This window comes from Triticum dicoccoides, chromosome 3A, assembly GCF_002162155.2.
Source record: "Triticum dicoccoides isolate Atlit2015 ecotype Zavitan chromosome 3A, WEW_v2.0, whole genome shotgun sequence".
Taxonomy (NCBI): domain Eukaryota; kingdom Viridiplantae; phylum Streptophyta; class Magnoliopsida; order Poales; family Poaceae; genus Triticum; species Triticum dicoccoides.
In genome coordinates, this window is record NC_041384.1 from 584,249,239 (window position 1) to 584,269,793 (window position 20,555).

Below are 20,555 nucleotides of genomic sequence, written 5' to 3' on the forward strand. Positions count from 1 at the left end.
ATGGTAGCTGCATGCCCAAAATTTTCTCTGATTGGATACCATTTCCTCTGGTACCTCCATTTCCTTTGTTGCTAGTTACATTCATTCCCTTCTCATCTCTTGCACGCTGAAGCTCTTCTCTTCTCTTCTCTCCTCTATTGTGCTTAGTGCATCAACCGCATCATTACCAACGAGGATCTCGTGATCAACCAGATAACCCACATGCTCCAACTCCTAGTGCCAGAAATTACATGTATGTTATCAACCAAAAAAATGAAAAATATCGATTTTCCTGCAGGACATGGAGCAAATTCCTTCAATTCAAACAAAGCACGTCGCTAGGGACTTGCACCATGTTTGGCAAACTTGTAGATCACCCACCTGACATGGTCGTCCAGAGTCAAAACATAGAACTTCACTAGCAATGCCATAGCCAGGGCATCCGATGAGAGGCACCCCAAATTCCCAATGGCGGAGACCTGAGCAGATCGAGCTCGAGGTAGACATGGTGAGGATGGATGCGGAGAGGTAAGCGATGGCGAGGATGGACACGGAGGTTGGCAATGGCGATGATGGAAGAGTCGATGGCCGGCGGCAGGGGATTCGGGAATTTGGGATTTGGGGAATTTTTTCACTCATTTATACATTCCCTTGGAAAGAAATATGGACTCCTCTAGACAACGCATACCCCACTTCTATTTCTCTACAAGCAGACGTGGTCCCCATCCTAGTTCACATGTTAAAATCAACAGTGAAGCGAGCATCCAAATAGAAATCCCTTTTATCATTGTGTTCCTCGTGATGAGATTTTCAAAATTAGATCTCACACGAATTTATTCTGTTATATCAAAGGGCGGGTCGGAGCGCACTATAATTAGAACACGCTCAGGCTTAGTTTAGCAAGCCTATATATACAGTTTGTGACAGGTTTATACTAAATCTTGTTTTTCGACACGGTAGTTGCTTTTCAAGAATATCCAGCGGGATGTGTCTCTGCACGACGAGAAACATTCAAATGCAAGAAACATCATGTGGGATTTAGTTTTTCTCAAAATTTCTCAACGGAATGTGTCTATGTAGAAACATCATGTCGGATTTAGTTTAGAAACTTGCTTTTCGGGGAAAAAGGTGAAAGCAGAATTTGATTTGGACGCTAGGTTTGTAAGCAATGCATTTTCGAGTTTTAGGAATAGGTTTGCATGTCAATGACGTCATCTCGTTTGCGTGTATATGATATTATTTACTGCTCATACTACGTAAAAGAATGTATTTATATCCGTGGGCGCTCTTGAAATGAAAAGCCACACGGTCTTTGTAGCATATTGTTAGAAATATTGGTATGCTGAAATCGACTCATTAGTGCATGTATAATGGTTGATATGGCCGTTTTATCTTAATTCTGCCATGCAATTTGGAGAAGGTAATAAAGTTTATGTACAATGGATGATCTCTTAGGGTATCTTCAACGTTGATCCCTAAACTGGACACCACATCCAACCATAGCCGCAAATCTCCGGTTATGTTTTTGAAGAATTTTAATGAAAGTGAACAAATTTGATGCATATTTAAACAACCCGGACGATATTCATTCGTACTTGGATATTTTTTACATAAAACCAGAAGCTTTTCATCTAAACCGGAGCAAATTCATTACATTTTGACATATTTCATCTAAACTGTACTCTAAACCTAGCATAACCGCCGGCGCCCGTTTCTCATGTCCAGTGGGCAGTGAGCCTCGAAAAAAGAAGCTCCGCCTCCGCAGCCTGCTTACAGCTAATCAGCCAATGATGATGAGCCCGCTAAGTTTGGCTTCAACGAAAGGGGAGAGTGGTGGCCTCTCCTCGAGGGCCGAGCATCGGTCGCCTCCCATGCTCTACTCTTTCTCGCTGCCAGCGGTGCCCGCGGATGTGCCGACATCGTCCTCATGGCCGCGGTGCGCGGAGGAGGTGGCGACGTCATCCTCGCCCTTGTCCTTGCCATTCACCTCATTCGCCGCCTTGTCAATCTCCTTGAAGGTGGTTTTCTAACTCCGCTTGATGGACGTGGTACCACCAGCGGCCATGGTGGATTTCACAGGCGGTGCAGAAGGATTGGACTCGCCCACATCCACGTCTGGCACAATGACCGTGTCGGTGGCGAGTTGCTCCCCCGCGCGCCGGTGCTCGCCGAGGAGGCGGATGTTGTAGGCCTAGTCGGCCTGCACCTGCCGGAACGCGACCCACTGCTCTTCTAACAACATCTCGGTGTAGTGAGCACATGCCTCACGCATGGTGATGCTGGCATTGGCCGATGAGGACAGTGGTGCCGGCTCGTCGTCAGCCGCCTCTTTCATTGGGGTGTCCGCGGCACTGACCTCCGGTGAGCTCGTCCATCTGTCAGCGTGCTAGCCGGCTACAATGGCGACGATCTCCTTCTTTTGCTCAGACGAGAGGCTATCCCAGAGGGCTTTGGAGGTCGAGGAGGCCATGGGGGTGTGGTGCTGAGAGGAGATAGGTATCGAAGGAGGTTGGATGCGGCTATTGTCAGGCTTGAAGTTTATATAGCGGGCGGATGGCAGACCCTATCCCGATTGATCATTTTTCTCCCTTTGATTGAGCCCTTAAAATTGAGAATATGCTTCACTTGCCGGTCGATTTCCTCTTATATGCTCATGAGCATGATCATATTCACTTCTTCGTCCGAATCTGACAAATCAAAGAACCCATCTTCAATCATTTTAGTAAGCTCCATCGGTCCATACTCCTCGTCCGGGAAGCATCGGAATTCATCGTTTTTCCCTATAATAAATCACAAAAAAACGGGATAGACAATATGTGACCCGGACCAACCACGACATGTGATCAACCGCCGGCCCAGTCCATCAGAGCAAGCTCACCACGCCGGCGCACGCATCGTGAGAAGAAAAGAAAAAGCTCGCTCGCTCTTTTGGGGGAGGATCCATTTTCCCCGCATGCATCACCAGCTCAAACCGCCCGAGGCCGCCACGCTCCCGCGCCACCTCCTTGAAGACCACGTCGTGTCGCTGGTCCGCCAATGCCGCAGCCTCCGCGCGCTCCGCGGCGCCCACGCGCGCCTGCTCAGGCTCCGCCTCCCGCGCCTCACCTACGCCTTCGCGCTCTCCAAGCTGCTCGCCTCCTGCGCCGCCTCCGCCACGACCGCCGCGGCGGCCTCGTACGCGCGCAGCCTGTTCGACCAAATCCCCGAGCCAACCGCCTTCTGCTACAACTCCCTCATCCGCGCGCTCGCCACCCCCACCAACCCCACCGCGGACGCCTTCCTGCTCTACCGCCGCATGCTGCGCGCGGGCTCCCCGCCCCCCAACAGCTTCACGGTCGCGTTCGCGCTCAAGGCGTGCGCTGCGGTGCCGGCTCTTGGTGAGGGCCTGCAGCTGCACTCGCAGGCCTTCCGCCAGGGGCTGGAACCGAGCCCCTACGTGCAGACCGGGCTGCTTAACCTCTATGCCAGGTGTGAGGAGGTTGCGCTGGCCAGGAGCGTGTTTGATGGCATGGCCGAGGACAGAAATCTGGTCGCGTGGAGCTCCATGATCGGCGGGTACTCCAGAGTGGGGATGGTTAGCGAAGCGTTGGACCTGTTTCAGGACATGCAGGCTGCTGGGGTGCACCCAGATGAGGTCACAATGGTTAGTGTAATCTCGGCATGCGCCAAGGCGGGCGCTCTTGATTTGGGCAGGTGGGTGCATGCTTTTATAGACAGGAAGGGGATCACGGTCGATCTTGAGCTGAGCACCGCGTTGATTGACATGTATGCAAAGTGCGGTCTGATAGAGCGGGCAAGGTTGGTTTTTGATGCGATGGTGGAGAGGGATACCAAGGCATGGAGTGCAATGATAGTTGGACTGGCGATGCATGGGCTTGCAGAGGATGCGTTGGGCCTTTTCTCAAGAATGCTCCAGCTTAAGGTAAATGTTGCACTGATGTGTTTATAGTTCTGTTTACCCGGTCAACTTTTCGTGATAACCTGGCTATATGCATTAATCTGCACGGGAGAAATGCACTGACAGTTCATCTTTGTTTAGCTTCAGATTTGTAATGTGCTACCATAAACTTGACTCATGATTCTTGATGATGACTGCACTTAAGTAATTCTATACAAGATATTTGCCAAGACTGTAAAACTGTTCCACATAAAGCTTGGTTCATAATAGGGGTCTGTCCATCGATTCTATACAAGATATTTTCCAAGGTTGTGGCATTTCCCCCCTAAAAGGTGCATCCATCGTTCCCTCATCTAGTGCAATGCTCTGTTCAGAGACCAAGGAAGCTATTAGTTTGAGTCCCTGATTTCCCTGTTGCAGACTATTGCTTACCGACTTTCATGATGGAAGAAGATACCGACTTGAGGGAAGGCAGTATAGAGCAGCAGCCTAGGGATAAGCAGGAATTCAGGTTAGCTTTTCTCTTTTCCGAATCTTAGCCGCCTGAGAGTCCTAGTCTCGAAAGGGCGCCTTGACCATCCAGCCTTATCAAAGAATTGATCCAAAAGTTGTGGGCCAATAGAAGGGGAAAGATAGCAGGTTTCAGAAAGGAAATATTCCAATGGTTAGATTACCTCCATCCCAGTCAACGATGGGGATTTGTGAAGGTATCAAACTTAAGCTATCTATAGGATGGCAATTTTTTATGTAGCTTCACGCCTACCTATACCAAAGGGTTTCTATAAACAGTATCTGATGGTCAATGCCTACCTCAAAAGTTTGCATCTATAGAGTTACGAACTGCCTACGGTGAATGTTTCTTCTGCCCAATGGTCTACCAAAACTGAAATGTCTTCCATAAGATGATGAAATTGCTTTTCTACCTTCTGCCTCTGAGGTTTCCCTTCTCTTCCAGCATTCTTGAATCTGACAATCAAACTATTGCATATGGAGGACAAATCAAAAGTAGATTCATTCCATCGTCAAAATTAGACCACTAAAATTGCATCCAAGGTCAAGTATTGGGAAAGGTACAAGGTGTTTTGGCCACCCTCAATTCCGGAGAAAGAGTAAATTGGATCAAGAAAAAAATTCCTTGTTCCTATCTTTTTATCCAACTTGAGTGATTAAAGGGAAAGTAGTGGCATCCTATTACTCTAAAGGGTAAGTTGTGTCCAAGTCAATCAAAGGTTGAAGTGCAGTTACCCTTTCATTCACCTAGAATTTTGGCTTGCTCTTAGGGTGGACCACATCAGAGGTATTGGAGCTACGTTTCGCATATCATTTTTTCTTATGATATGCTATGATCCAGTAGCTATAAATAGAAAGCAGAACCTCCTTATGTCTATACATAGGAAGGAGTCCCAGGACCGAGTCATTGACTGTGCTAACTTCATGCATAGTGTAGGAGATGGATGGGGGAAAAGGCGTCACAGGAAGGAATGATGCAATAAATCCGGATAGCCAAGAAAAGACGCTTTTCTCGATCTGTCTCTGCCCTCCCATACCTCCTAAAACAACAGTAATTTGCTTCTTTTCATTCAATTGTACCTGGACCAAGCGCCTATTTGTTTAGTACTTTCGAGTACCGCGCAACAGCTTTCGAGTAAGAAAGCAACTTGGCATTATGATTCCCGGGAAGAGGATTCATATTATAGTAGGTTTGTTTTACATTTCCAAGTTCCATATTTTTTTGGATTTTTTTTCATTTTCTCATCGGCCTAGAATTGCCTTTGATTCTCCTTTTTTTGACTATTCTTTGCTGCTCCTTTTGATTTTTGTATCATTATTATTTCTTTGGCTTCTTCGTTGGGGGAATGGGTTATTATTACTTGTTGGGGAGACGGGTTACACGATGAATCATCCCCCTATTAAGTAACCAAAGTAATAATAATACGAGAATCAAAAGGAGAAGGAAAGGCAATTCTAGGCCGATGGGAAAATGAAAAAAACTATTTCCCGAAAAAAAGGATGGGACCTAGAAGTGGAAAATAAACCTACTATAATATGAATCCTCTTCTCGGGAATCATAATGTCAAGTTGCTTTCTTACTCAAAGTTGTTGCGTGATACTCGAAAGTACTAAATAGATAAGCGCTTGGGCTAGGTACAATTCAATGAAAAGAAGCAAACTACCGTTGTTTTAGGAGGTACGGGAGGACGGAGACCAATCGAGAGAAGTGTCTTTTCTTGGCTATCTGGATGTATTGGATCATTCCTTCCTATGACGCCTTTTCCCCCATCCATCTCCTAAGCTACACATGGAGTTAGCACAGTCTATGAATCGGTCCTTGGACTCCTTCTTTCTATGCATAGACATTAGGAGGTTCTGCTTTCTATTTATAGCTACTGGATCGTAGTATTTCCTAAGAAAAAAAGGATATGTGAAACGTAGTTCCAATACCTCTGATGTGGTCCACCCTAAGAGCAAGCAAAAATTCTAGGTGAATGAAAGGGCAACTGTAGTTCAGCCTTTGATTGACTTCAACACAACTTACCCTTTAGGGTAATAGGATGCCACTACTTTCCATTTAATCATTCAAGTAAAAAGATAGGAACAGGGATTTTCTTCTTGATTCAATCAGTACTCTTCTCTTGAATTGAGGGGTGGCCAAAACACCTTGTACCTTTCCCAATACTTGACATTCGATGCAATTGTTTACTGGTCTAGTTTTGGCGATGGAATGAATCTACTTGTGACTTGTCCTTCATATGTAATAGTTTGATTGTCATGTTTCAAGAATGTTGGAAGAGAAGGGAAACCTCAGAGGCAGAAGGTAGAAAAACGATTTCATCATCTTATGGAAGGCATTTCCGTTTTGGTAGACCATTGGGGCAGAAGGAACACTCACCGTAGGCAATTCGTAACTCTATAGATGCAAACCTTTGAGGTAGGCATTGACCATTTGGTATTGTCACTAGTTCGGCATACTATAGAAACCCTTTGGTGTAGGTAGACGTGAAGCTACATCAAAACTTGTCATTCTATAGATAGCTTAAGTTTGATACCTTCACAAATCCCCGTCATTGACCGGGATGGAGGTAGTGTAACCATTGGAATATTTCCTTTCTGAAACCTGCTATCTTTCCCCTTCTGTCGGCTCACAACTTTTGGATCAGTTCTTCGATAAGGCTGTATGGCCAAGGCGCCCTTTCGAGACTAGGACTCTCAGATGGGTAAAATTCAGAAAACAGAAAAGCTAACTTGAATTCCTGTTTATCCCTAGGCTGCTGCTCTGTACTGCCCTCCCTCAAGTCGGTAAGCAATCTAGTCGGCATCAGGGAAATCAGGAACTCAAACTAATAGCTTCCTTGGTCTCTGAACAGAGCACTACAATAGATGAGGGAATCGATGGATGTGCACCTTTTAGGGGAAGAATGCCACAACCCTTCTCTACTTCATTTCGCAAGAAATCATCATAGCACTCAGTCTTTGCAAACCATTATAATAGCTATTTCCTAAATTCTCATGTTTATATTTCAGATTAGACCCAATAATGTCACCTTTATAGGTGTGTTGTCAGCCTGTGCTCACAATGGGTTAGTTGATGATGGCCGGCGATATTGGTCTACTATGCAAGAAATGGGAATTAAAGCTTCAATGGAGAACTATGGTTGCATGGTTGACCTTCTCTGCCGTTCTGGCCTTTTGGATGAAGCTTATTCATTTGTTACAGGCATGCCCATCTTACCAAATTCAGTAATTTGGAGGAATCTTCTTGTGGCGAGTAAAAGCTTGAACAGAACTGATATAGTAGGATTGGCTTCTAAAAAGCTCTTTGAGTTGGAACCGCGGAATCCAGAGAACTATGTTCTCCTATCCAATTTGTATGCGTTGAACTCCCAGTGGGACAGAGTGAGGTATATGAGGAAAAAGATGAAGGACAACAATGTTACTGTCGTTGCTGGCTGTAGTTCAATTGAAATAAATGGCTATCTGCACAAATTTGTGGTGAGTGATGGTTCACACCCTGAAATAAAGGAGATAAGAGTGGTACTGAGGGAAATAGCTGACCAGGTTCTACGATCTGGCCACAAGCCTTGGACTGCAGCCGTTCTACATGATGTTGGTGAAGAGGAAAAAGAAATTGCACTTTGTGAGCATAGTGAGAGGCTAGCCATCGCATATGGGTTGCTGAAGACAAAGGCACCTCATGTCATTCGGGTGGTAAAGAACTTGAGATTTTGTCCGGATTGCCATGAAGTGACAAAAATTATAAGTAAATCATATGGCCGAGAAATCATTGTCAGGGACCGTGTACGTTTCCATAGGTTTATTGGAGGAAATTGTTCTTGCAAGGACTTTTGGTGATTGCTTAACGTACTGAATCACTGACATTTGATTATCCAAAGCCGGAGATGTGATACCTTGAAAAGAATTTTGTTTAGAAGTGGTGAAAGGGACTTGTGCAGATACCTGGGGTTCTGATGTTACTGGAATAAACTTTATATCATTGAGGTAAATGTTTTTTTACCAGAACTAGATGTTGCGTCCTGTCATCTCCAGTGCTAGTGCATAGTGTTATCTAACCAGAAAACAAGCTACATTAATGATAGAGTGGATGTTGTATCAACCTAAAAGAAAAGGCGACTGCATTGCTGTCATAGCTTTTATAAATGTCTCTGTCCATGCATTATCGAATATTGGTTGCGTCGCTGATTACACCATCTATACATATTGGTCAATTTTGAAACTACCATTGGATGCATTAGGCATTTAAAATGTTTGGTTAATGTTTACCCGCTTCTTTATGGTGAGTGATGGTTCACTCCCTGAAATCAAGGAGATAAGATTGGTGCGGGAGCTGACTGGGTACAGTCTGACCTCAAGCCTGATGTTGGTGAAGAGGAAAAGAAGTTGAGCATAGTGAAAGAACTTGAGATTTTGCCCAGATTGCCCTGAAGTGACAAAAATAACAAGCAAATCATATGACCAAGAAATCATTCTGAGGGGCCGTGTTCGTTCCCATAGATTTATTGGCGAAAGTTTTTTCTTGCTAGGACTTTTGGTGATTGCGTAACGTACTTAATCACCTATATCTGATTATACAAGGCCCTGGGTATGTGATGCCTTCAATGGAAAACTGTTCCAGAAATGATGAAAGGGACTTCGCATATCACGGGGGTTCCAATGTTACCGAAACATATTTTACATCGTCGAGGTACTCCTCTTCTCACCAGAATTCGATGTTGCGTCCTGTCGTCTGCATCTCCAGTGCTAGTGCCTTGTATTATCTAACTAGAAAACAAGCTACATTAGTGATAGACTGGACGTTGTATCAACCTAAAAGAGAGAGAGAGAGAAGGCGACTGCATTGCTGTCATGGCTTGTTTAAATGCCTCTGTCCATTGCGTTAATAAAGGCCGGTTGCGTTACTCATTACACCATTTATAAGTCAAATCTGGAACTATCATTGGATGCACATGCACCTAAATGTTTGATTAATGTTTACTTGTTTCTTTATGTCAATATGGCCACTTCAGGGGCACCATGATGCTCAGTCCTACACCCTCCACATGGTGTGCTCCCAGCCCCAGCAGGCAACAGGGGTCCCAAAGGTCCAACACTGTGCAAGAGCCGGCTTGTTCGGGCTACCCAAGGTCGGCATACTGGAACATGTCGTGTTTGCCAGGCAAAGGTGACCGAGGAACATGTCGTGTTTGCCAGGCAAAGGTGGCGGAGGAACATGTCGTGGTCCAAAGCTCTCGTGCCGTCGGTTGACCGGAACTGGAAGCAACGATCAAAAGTTCGTAACCTTATTACTTGGCTCTGACGGCACGGCACGATTGAGCTTTTCATGTCGGCACGATTGAGCTTCTCATGTGGATGGAGACGGTCAGAGATGACAGCTTGGCGCAGCAAGAGCAGACGAGAACCGAAGCTAAGATTACTGAAATGTTGTGTATTTCATTTTACACTGGGGAAGTGGTTACATCCACAGATACATTGTTACCATGGGTTACATACATCCCTCCATGTGTTACTTTACTTCAGTCATTATCTGATCCATGAAGGAATCGGCTCTTTTTTTGCAGGGCATGAAGGAATCAGCTTAACTGATGTAATAATGCCCAAACTCAAAACAGAAAACAGAATGCACACGCATAGCATGCTTATTACAGAAATTACACACATAACATGCTTATATATTACATAAATAAATGAGCAAAACAGTTTTTATTTTAATAATAAGGAAAGACAGGTTAAAATCTCAAGGTCGTGCATACGTCAACCAAAGAATTTTCAAAACCATGTCCACTGATGTCCAAACAAAAGTTCACAGATCAAAACACCATCCAACATGAAAGCTTTGCTGATAACCAGAAGCGCGCCTGTGAATAGCGCAGGAGGCCCCCGCCATATGCTCAAGAAGCAAGTTGGTTCTGACTCAAGAAAGAAAACATCCCTTTGTACTTGGCAGCCACGAATTGGCGTGATAGCATGCTTATCGGTGGCTCCTTGCAGCAGCTGGAGCTACGCTTGATCTGTTCCATGGCCTTCATGCTTATCGGCGGCTCCTTGCAGCAGCTGGAGCTACGCTTGATCTGTTCCATGGCCTTCAGAACAGGTACAGGGGGCATGGCTTCTTCCACTGCGGCACTAGCCGGTGGCTGCCACGGCGATAACTTATGATATTCAGGAACACTAGTATCAGTTCTGCTGGTAATGCTGCTGCCATATGCCTTCCGATGGTGAGGATCACTAGTGTCAGTTCTGCTGCTGCCACCATTGCTACTGCGGTGGGAAGGTTTCTTATCTCTTTTACTGCTGCTGCTGCTGCTGTGGTGAGAATGCTTCTTGTCCTTTTTGCTGCCACTGCTAGTGCGGCTGCTGCTGCTGCTGCCCTTTGGGGGCTTGTATTTGTAGTGGCTCTTCCTTGAACTTCTCTGGTGCGGCTTCACTGTGTGTGAGTCAGAAGTAACAGGAGGATCATATACGTCAGGGGCCCATGAAACACTCAACTTTGTCACAATTCCCCGCTTTGCACGGCTTCCTTTCATTGCAGAAACCAACAGTTCAGTCCCCTGCATATACAGTATGTTACAAATCACCATCCAAGTAGAGAACAGAACATTTAACACAAGCAATAACACTATGTGGTCATACTCATTTTCAGAATTCAGAGCAACAGTCGGACAATAATGAATGAAAAATATATTAAGAAATAAGAGTAGAAAAAAAATAACAACATCATTCTCGGGTCAATTCAAACAAATATCGAAGATGACAAGATCGTATCAACACAATCAATTTACCCATACAATGACAAGCTATGATACCTCCTAACAGGTAGAAAAAGGAGCAGCCAATCATAAGAGCAGAATTACATTTAGCTACCCGAAATTCTAAACAGGTAATAATATGTTCTAAGAAGCAAGAGTCAATATGTTAAAAACTAAGCGTCCAACACTTAAAGCACATTTTTATATGAGGAGCCGCATAGCTATTGGCCTATTGCCAATCTTTTTGGCAAAAAGATGACAAGAAGAAACGCTTTGGCTAGCAAGATAAGACAGATTAGGAAGAGTCCATGCGTGTACTGCAATCAAATACTTACATTGGTTGAGGAATTTCCAATCTCTGAATTTCCAGTTGATGATTTAGACGCATTCCCGGCAGTTAAGGCTGACGATGTGACCACCTCAGTGTCAATATCAACCAAATCATCAGCCGAATCTGATTCTACAGAAAGTGAATCCCCATTTTCGTCAGAGTCTTCACTCAGATCTGTCTCTTCATCATCATTGTCATTATAGACACGCATCACCTCAGCAAGAGCCAAACTGATTTCCTTGACAACCAAATCATCTTTCACAGATGCTATTCCAGCTTCAGACTTTTCATCTTCAGGTAGAGCACAAGAGCTGTGCTCAAAACCTGCTTTTTCGCAGGTGCTGCGGCTGAGACATGAGCTGCCGCTCACACCTTCGGCACTGCAGTCTACCAAAGGTCCGCCCATCCACAAGCTAAATCCGAAGTTCAGAAGACAACTTCCTGCTTAGCAGGGAAAAACAAAAATTAGAATAGAACAAGTAAAGGACTTCTTAAGGACCACACCCTAGATTACTAGATGAAGTTAAGAAGCCCATACGATAGAAATAGGTGCACATATATTGCTCGTATTTAAGTTCATTCGATCTAAGTCAACATTTCTGGCAAAGTAGGTAAACCAAATATCAATTGTTGTACTAAAGCAGCGAAAATTAATATGGATCAAGCGAGTAGTATTTTATTAAGCAACTAAAGCATTCACTCCATGATATAATTAACGAGTATAACTGCATAAGACAATAAATATTCGAAAGAATCGTAATTCCATCATTGATATGGACACAATTTCATTGCATTTGCAATTCCACCAGAAGAGTAAACTGGCATATTTTCACATATACTAGAAAAAATGACCAGGCAAATTTCCCATACCTCTTTCCTTGGAGAGACAGCAATCACCACCTCCAACAGACCAAATCTCTTTCGATCGGACCTGCTGATCGAAATTGAACACAGACACCAAACCCGCGCAAACGCAAAAGGCAGAGATGTAGCACCTAGCCCTCACAACCGGACAATCCTCAGGACGAGCACAAGGAGCGGATCGAACCGAAGGTCGTGGGCGACGAGGGGGAGGCAAACGTCAGAGGCAATTACTACGATTGCCAATACTACTACTACTAAAACGATGCGAGGAGGAAAGCTTGAGGCGGTGCGAGCAGGGGAAGAAGGAGTTCCCGGACGCGACGGCGCGGAGGCTGGTGGTGGGGTACGCGGCTGGCGCCGCAGACATGGTGTCCGCGCGGTGGGCGCCGCAACGCTGCGGTGCCTCCTAGATATCCAACTTGTCGGGTTCCGGCGACCGGGACGACGGCGGGCGGAGAGGAGGGAGCGGCGGGCGGGAAGGAGGGCGGGCGCGCCGAGGTCACGCCCTGCTAATGGGTCGGCCTCACCGGAGCTGAGATTCGGGGCGTCGACGGCGAGGGATTTGGGGATCGGATCAGGGCGAGCGAGGCTTGCGGGACGGGAGCGGGTGTGCGTGGATTGGCTATTGGTGCGGCGAGAGGGCGGAGCGGGTCGGGTCCCGGGGTTATATACCGTGCCGCCTGACGGGTGGGGCCAGGGTACGGGCGAAGGGAAGTGGGTGACAGGCTGGGCGCCAGCGCGTGGGGCCCGGGTGCAGCGGGGGGCGGCCGGGTCAACAGGTACAGCGCGGCGGGAAGAAGGTGCGGCACGGAAGGCGCGCCACGTCGGCCGGACGCCCGGGGAAAATTCAGACGGGGGTGGCGGGAGGGGGGGAGGCGGTTGTCGTACTCCGACTCGTCCTGTTTTGGACCGGGGAGGGGAGTGATCAAGCCGGCGGGTACGATCGGCACGGCTATTTTGCGATCGGGATCTTTTCCTGCCCTGTTTTGGGGTCACCGCTCAAATCTGTCTCCTACATTCGGACGGGTCGTCCAGTCACGTTTTTCAATCTCAAACGGACGTCTTAAACGAGTCTCAAATGTTCGGTCTTACCGGCACTTTTTATATTCAGCCTAAATATGGGGCGGATATGGGTGGCCCGGGCATGTCCGGTCGCGTCCGTCTGACAAGCCCGGCCCACCACCGATCCATGGATGTCCCACAAGAAACCCCATCGGCCTCGTTGATTCAAAACCATATCTCACCCATTCTCCTCTCGCGCTCCGTCCTCTCCTCTTTCCTCACCGATTCCGATCGAATCTGGCCAATGTCGAGCTCCAGCAGCCGCTCCGACAATGAGGTGGATCCGGAGTACGAGCTTGCCCTCCGCATCGCCTTGGAGCGGTCCAAGGTGGACACCGGGGCCAACTCTAGATCTGCAGCCTCGCCGCAGCCGCCGCTTCCCCGTTGGCGCATCTCGGACACCGGCGCTGGCCCCTCCTGGCCCATGGGCAGCTCCGATAGGCGGCCGGCGCTATCCGCGCCTCCCCTACGCCGTCCTCTCGCCCCGCCGGCTGCCCCCTTCGTGGGCAGCTGTGGGTGCTTGTGCATGCCCCGCCGGCTCGCACGCGCACACTGGAGTTGGAGGCGCCCGCCGCCTGCCGCGAGAGGCAGCGGGCAAGGGAGAGGGATGCTGTGGAGAGCTTTGTCCGTCGCCGGCGTGGGCCGGCGGAGCCCGACGAGGACGAGCGGCTCCTCCAGTGGGTCTACCGCCGATCGCTTACGGCGGCGGAGAAGGACGCTCGGCGGCTCCGCCGGAAGAATGCGAAGGCTCTCCGGCTTGCCATCGAGCAGTCCGAGCAGGAGGCGACAGAGAAGGCAGCGGAGGCGGCTCGGTTGGCCAAGCTCAGACGCCAGCAGGACCGAGTCATCCAGCGCCTCAAGGGCCTCGTCATCGTCAACTCCTCCTCCTCCGACGACGACGACCACGTCTCCTCATCCGACGAATCGAACGATCCTCCATCAGCCGTGGACTCCTACAACAGCGCCAGAGATCGGAAGGGCAAAGAGCCGGCGGCAAGGAAGTGGTGAAGAAGGTCTCTATTTATGTTTGATTATCGTTTTTACTGTTTGAACTTGTCCGACGATGAACTGTGCCGATCTTTTGGATGATGTAAAGTGAGTTTATGTGCATTTCATTCTCCGTTTCATGCCGATTTCTTTGTACATTGTTTGATCACGTAGAGTAGTTCATCACGTGCATGCGTAGTATGGATATAGGATATTGGATATGAGATACATGGATGTAAAAAGGCAAATTTAAGATGTGCTAAGTGTCCGCGGGCGTTTGAGGGGTCAGGGCGCTGTAGATGCTCTCACGTCCGACGCGTGACGAGTGATTATTTCGGCTTTGCTGTGCCTGACAGCAACCTGCTTCGTGGCCTTCGGCATCGCTACCGGGTGCGTGCTATGCCGGCCTTGCCGCCTCACGCGGCCTCGAACGCGACCGGCGACCCTTCTCCGCCGCCGCCTCGCACGACATGTGTGGAACGTTGTACGTGCACCGTCTATTGTTTTTCTAGTTAATTGAGGCTCTTTGGTCAACTGGCTGACATATTCTAATAACTTCTCAGATGGTATCGAGACCGAGTGAATGATGAATCTTAAGTCAAAAATCCAAATTAAGAGTCACAAAAGGTTTACAGAGGCTGCTCATCACTCGTCATGGACGAGGATGCTTTTAAGAGTAGCTGACCGCTTAGAGGGTGCTTGGATACAAGGGACTATTTTTAGTCTAACTAAAAATAGTCTCTTTTAGAGGCTAAAGTTCCAAGCACCCCTGACTAAAGAGAGACTAGGACTAGTCTTGAGGCTAAAATCTTTTAGTCATGGGAAACCTACTAAAATATGTATTAGCTCTCTCTCTCCTCATTTAATTTCTCTCCTTAGTTCTGGATTGGAGGTTTTGGAGGATAATAAATGCTCAATAACTAGATTTTAGTCTCTTTAGTATTTGGATCCAAGCATGGGTGAGACTAGCAAGTTTTAGTCCCACTACTTTTAGTCATGGGACTAAAACGTATCCAAGCATGCTCTTAGTACTAGGATACAAATGAATGAGTTATACCACCTCCATTCCTAAATATAAGTCTTTATAGGATTTCAATACAAACTATATACAAATGTATATAGACATGTTTTAAGTGTAGATTCACCCATTTTGCTCCGTATGTAGTCCTTAGTAAAATCTCTAAAAAGACTTATATTTAGAAACAGAGGGAGTACTTAACACACATCTCCAAACCCGAAACGCAAGGCAACATGAAGAGCACCGAGCCAACAGTTTCATACAGTACGCTCTCTAGAAACCAACGGTCAGCTGAAGAAATCCAATCGGACCAGTCGTCCTTCTTCTGTAGATAGAATAGTCGACCGCCCACAATTTCGTGACGGGCAAGCACCAGGGCCGGACTATTCTGCTCTGAAAATAGCTGGCGTCCACACGGAGTAGCTGGCGGCTGCACGGTACACATTCGATGGGAATAACATTCTCTCGGCAGCAATTGGTGGGGAAATAGCCTTTTTGCCGCCAAAAGAAAAGGATAAGATTCTTTCGGCAATTGGAAGGGATCAGTCGAGCTTCATTCGTTCATTCTGCCTGGAAAGGAACAATGCCACGTACTACATCATGTGCGCACACATGCCCAAACAAATGAACCGACGAAGAATCCACAGTGCATTTGGACTCTTTTCCCCGAAACGAATATCTTGACACTTGCTGCACTGCGGATGCCTTTATCTGCACAAAAAGTTGGGAAAAAAACTGATACTGTGAACAGTTCCGAAAGGCCACATATCTTCCTCGTTGCCGGTTATCCATTCGAACTATGCTAATAATGAACTATGTACGTGCAAGTGAGACACGATGCTCTTCTATCTTGAAAGCAAAATGTGCCGAGGGTGAACGCGAATGCAAATTCTAATAAGAAATGGCATAAAAGGAAACATAATATGGCCGAGGCTATCAAGAGCTACGGACAGCTACTTAGCGGTACCTTGAGGCAAATGAAGATCCGATGGTGAACAATGGGTCTTACTTCAGTCTCTTCCGCTTTGCTTGTGGCTCATTACCAGATGCGCTTGTATCACTACTATTCTGCATAGGATGATATTTAACTCGTCTCAATGCTTCCTCATACTCATTCAACTTGAGCTTCTCCTTGTTCTAGCAAAGAACCAAAAGCACAACTATGGTGAGGGCTAGCCTTGTCAACCATTTGCAATTTTACCAAAATCGAAGATGACATACGTAAGCATTCTTGTAAGTTGCTATTTGTTGCTTACAAACTTTCAGCTCCATGTGTAGAGCACTAAGACGAGAATCAACAGGAACAGTGCATTGCTGAACCAACTGTTTCTGACGCCCATGAACAACTTGTGGTTGCCACACGTTTAATGCCACCGAAGCTCTTCTGTCAACATCTCACGACAACAATAAATTGGACTATCAGTATATACTGATGAGGAGTGCTGAAACATACCAGAATAAGTAAAAAATCACGAAAAAGATGTATTCTTATACTGATGTCTAAACCTTCAGTTTCCCTGGCTGAGAAGGATTGCAGAGATTATTTGTTTTTGTCAGGTGAGCAGATAATGGAGTATTTTGTATAGCTTATTGCCTGCTGAACTATAAATAAACCTTGTTTTTTAACTCTGTACAAGCATGTTAAGACATCAATACTTAAAAGTTAAAACAAAGCCGATTGCATCCATAAGCATTGTCCATTATCCTAAATTCCTAATGAGCTGCTTCACAAGTTTGTATTTGTCTTGTCTCCTTCATACGACATGACGGTTGCTCGAGCCACTGAAGCAACACCTTTAACAAAAACCTAAATAAACAACAACAGCAGCGGCAACAGGAGCAACAACAAAGCCTCTAGTCCCAAACAAGTTGGGGTAGGTTTAACAAAAACCTAAATGCATGTAAGAAATGGTGAAGGGGTCACTGCAGTCTAGTTTGTCAGATATGGTTGTATTGGACTGAATATCTACATGTTTCTTGGTGTTCTACTTTGTCAGATATGGTTGTATTGGACTGAATGTTGAGTTGTCACGTTCCGTATATGTGTTGTAACTTCACGTCCTAGCCTTTAGGCCTTACCCTGAGCGTGATCCATGCATGTAGGATCCATGTCTCTCTCCCATGCATATGTACCATGGCACTCACGGAATACAAGGTGTGCGTGAATCATTCTTCAACTTGGTAATCAGAGCAATGTCGACCAGTCCCACTCACTCCTCTGAGACCCTTCCCATCACCAGCGAGGACGGCGAGCTCCCCGCCATGGACCTTTCTGCTAGTGATGCTAATGCTCGCCCTCTTGCTCCAACTACCGATGATCTTTCCCAAACGGCTAGTCTTCCACTTTCTGCCCTCCGACCAAACCCCTCCAGCCCGCTTCCTCTTGTGTCGCTCCCTGCTGCCGCCGGTCCATCCCTTCCATCCACGGGCTAAACATCACCGGACTTCAAGCTGGCTCTCGACAACATCAATTTCTCCCGCTAGCATTCCTTCATCAATATGTTGCTCACCCGCTACCATTTACACAACCACATCCAGGTAGACGATGCTGACCTACTCTCCGATCCGGTCTGGCGTGAGGACGACAACACCATAGTGATGTGTTTTCTTAGCCGCCATTGTCGAGGACCTCCTCGACATCATCGCTCCGGCTGAGTCGACGGCGTACACGATCTGGAGTCACCTCCACAAGTACTAGTACTTCTTCGATAGCGACGCTAGCCTCACCATGCACCTCGAGCAGGAGTTCTGGGCGATTGTCCACTGTGATTTGTCCATCAACGAGTATTGCCGATGCCTACAAGGTATCACCACGGCTCTTTTTGACGTCCAGTCGCCGGTCAACGACCGCACGCTTACACTGCGGATGCTCGAGCCCATTCATCTGCCTGCCTTCGCTCAAGCCTATTCATGCCTCATCATTGCCAAAAATCTCCATCTACAAGCGTGCCCATGCGGAGGGCTCGCAATCCACTCCAACGACGATCGTGGTGGTGCTTCGACAGGGTGACCGGCCTCCCAACAGCGGCTGTGGCGGCCAGCTCAGTGCAAACTGTGGCGGCGGCCCTGGTCACAGCGCTGGGCAGCAACCCTGGCTCGGCTACTTCGTTCATATGGGGATGCCCTTCCCTCTGCCCCGCGCTCCATATTCATCGCCTAACTCTGTCAGGGTCCTCGATCCTTGCCCAGGCATCCAACACCACGCCTATCCGGTGATGTACCCCAATCCATCGGTTCCACTTATGCCTGCTCCCTACAGATGGGACCATGCCGCCATGTTCCATGCTGCACCAAGACATGGCTCGGCCTTTCCTCCTCAACCCGAGTGGTTCATGGACAGGGGGTGGCCTCACACGCCGCCAACAACCCAGGTATATTAACCTTGCCTTATTCCCCTTTAGCTCGCTTTGCTAGTCATATCATGGCCGGCAATGGGGCACACTTTTCCCCCCTCCCCTCCCTGACTGTTCCATCCTCATCTCTCCCAATCTTGTCAAAATAATAATTTTCTATTCGCAAATTTACTCATGATAATATACGTTCAGTTGAGTTAGATCCTTTTGGCTTTTGCGAGAAGGACCTAGCAACCAGGGCAATTCTTCTGAGGTGCAATATCCACGGCGACTTGTATCCCTTCTTCGGCAATAACGGTGGCGCACCATCAACATCACTCACCGTCTCATCGTAGGACCTATGGCACCAAGGGAAAATGAGCCATAGTAGCATCACCGGGATGGCCGAGCCATCGGGACTATAGGTGTCCTACGAGGAGGTGAGTGCTGCTGATGATGCATCTTGCTTTTGCTAGAGAAGGGTTACAAGTCGCCGTGGCTATTGCCCCTCAGAAGAATTGCCCTGGTTGCTAGGTCCATCACGCAAAAGACAAAAGGATCAAACTCAACTGACCATAGATCGTCACCAGTAAATTTGCGAACATAAACTAAGTTTCTAACAAGATTGGGAGAGATGGGTATATGGGAGAGATGGAACGGTCAAGGAGGGATTGAGCATTGCCGGTAGCAATGACTGGAAGCCATTTTGCCGACAACAATATGACTAGCAGAATGAGCTAAGGGAATAAGACTAGGTCAATATACCTGGGTAGTTGGCGACATGCAAGCCCACCCCCGTTTCCACAAACCACTTGTGATTAGGAGAGAAGGCCGAGCCGTGGCTTGGTGGAACATGGAATATGACAACATGGTCCTATAGGGAGCGGGCGTAGGCGGAGCCGATGCACCGGGATACATCACCAGATAGGCGTGGTGTTGGACGCCGGGGCGAGGACCAAAGACCCCAGCAGAGTTGGGCGGTTTGGAGGGCATCCCATAGGAGCGAAGTAGCAGCGCGACCGAGCCCCCAACGGCGGCGGTGGTCGTGCTCACGGTGATCGCAACACTGGGCAACAACCCTGGCTCGACTACTTTGTTCATATGGGGATGCCCTTCCCTCCACCCCATGCTCCATGGATACTGCCCAACTCTGTCAGGTCCTCGCCCAAGCGTCCAGCACCACGCCTATCCGGTGATGTACCGCGATGCATCAGCTCCACCTATGCCCACTTCCTACGGATGGGACCACGCCACCATGTTCCATGCTGCACCAAGCCATGGCTCGGCCTTTCCTCCTCAACTTGAGTGGTTCATGGACAAGGGGGCGGCCTCGCACGTCGTCAGGCCCAGGTATATTGACCTCATCTTATTCTCCTTTAGCTCGCTCTGCTAGTCATATCGCAATCGGCAATGGGGCATGCCTCACCCCCCTTTTCCATCCTCATCTTTCCCAGTCTTGTGAAAAAAAACTAATTTTAGTTCGCAAATTTCCTCATGACAATCTACGTTCAATTGAGTGGCTTTTGTGAGAAGGCATAAGTGAGAAGGCATCGGTTCCACTTGAGCCATAGTAGCAGAACCGAGAAGGCCGAGCCATCGGTGCCATAGGCCCTACGAGGAGACGGTGAGTGCTAATGATGATGCACCGTTATTATTGTTGAAGAAGAAATATAAGTCGCTGTGGCTATTGAAGATTTGCCCTGGTTGGTAGATCCATCACGCAAAAGCTAAAAGGATGAAACTCAACTGACATAGATTGTCACGAGTAAATTTGCGAGCATAAACTATTTTTTTGACAAGATTGGGAGAGATGGAACGGTCG

At 47.5% G+C, this 20,555-nt stretch overlaps 3 protein-coding genes across 4 annotated transcripts in view; 1 reads left to right on the plus strand and 2 right to left on the minus strand.

The window, feature by feature from the left end:
* The first annotated feature begins 2,932 nt into the window (after positions 1–2,932).
* LOC119269362 (pentatricopeptide repeat-containing protein At2g02980, chloroplastic-like) lies at positions 2,933–8,539 on the plus strand. Its single transcript, XM_037551174.1, has 2 exons — positions 2,933–3,901; positions 7,400–8,539. The coding sequence occupies exons 1-2, from the start codon at positions 2,933–2,935 to the stop codon at positions 8,225–8,227; spliced, it is 1,797 nt and encodes a 598-aa protein (XP_037407071.1). The 3' UTR covers positions 8,228–8,539.
* A 1,264-nt stretch (positions 8,540–9,803) lies between these two features.
* LOC119269363 (uncharacterized serine-rich protein C215.13-like) lies at positions 9,804–12,966 on the minus strand. The gene is made up of 3 exons (XM_037551175.1): positions 12,341–12,966; positions 11,475–11,911; positions 9,804–10,941 (listed from the first exon to the last, which is right to left on the minus strand). Exons 2-3 carry the CDS (start codon positions 11,874–11,876, stop codon positions 10,282–10,284), a joined length of 1,062 nt encoding a protein of 353 aa, XP_037407072.1. The 5' UTR covers positions 11,877–11,911; positions 12,341–12,966; the 3' UTR covers positions 9,804–10,281.
* A 2,542-nt stretch (positions 12,967–15,508) lies between these two features.
* Positions 15,509–20,555, minus strand: part of LOC119269366 (F-box protein SKIP24-like) — an 8,431-nt gene continuing 3,384 nt past the window's right edge. The window contains exons 3-5 of one of the 2 annotated variants that reach the window (XM_037551177.1): positions 16,623–16,785; positions 16,369–16,538; positions 15,509–16,112 (exon numbers count right to left, since the gene is read on the minus strand). In XM_037551177.1, the coding sequence (XP_037407074.1) occupies positions 16,407–16,538; positions 16,623–16,785 (295 nt within the window). In that variant the 3' untranslated portion in view covers positions 15,509–16,112; positions 16,369–16,406. Of the gene's footprint in view, positions 16,113–16,368; positions 16,539–16,622; positions 16,786–20,555 lie in introns of those variants that run through there. The other variant, XM_037551178.1, reaches the window with a different exon arrangement.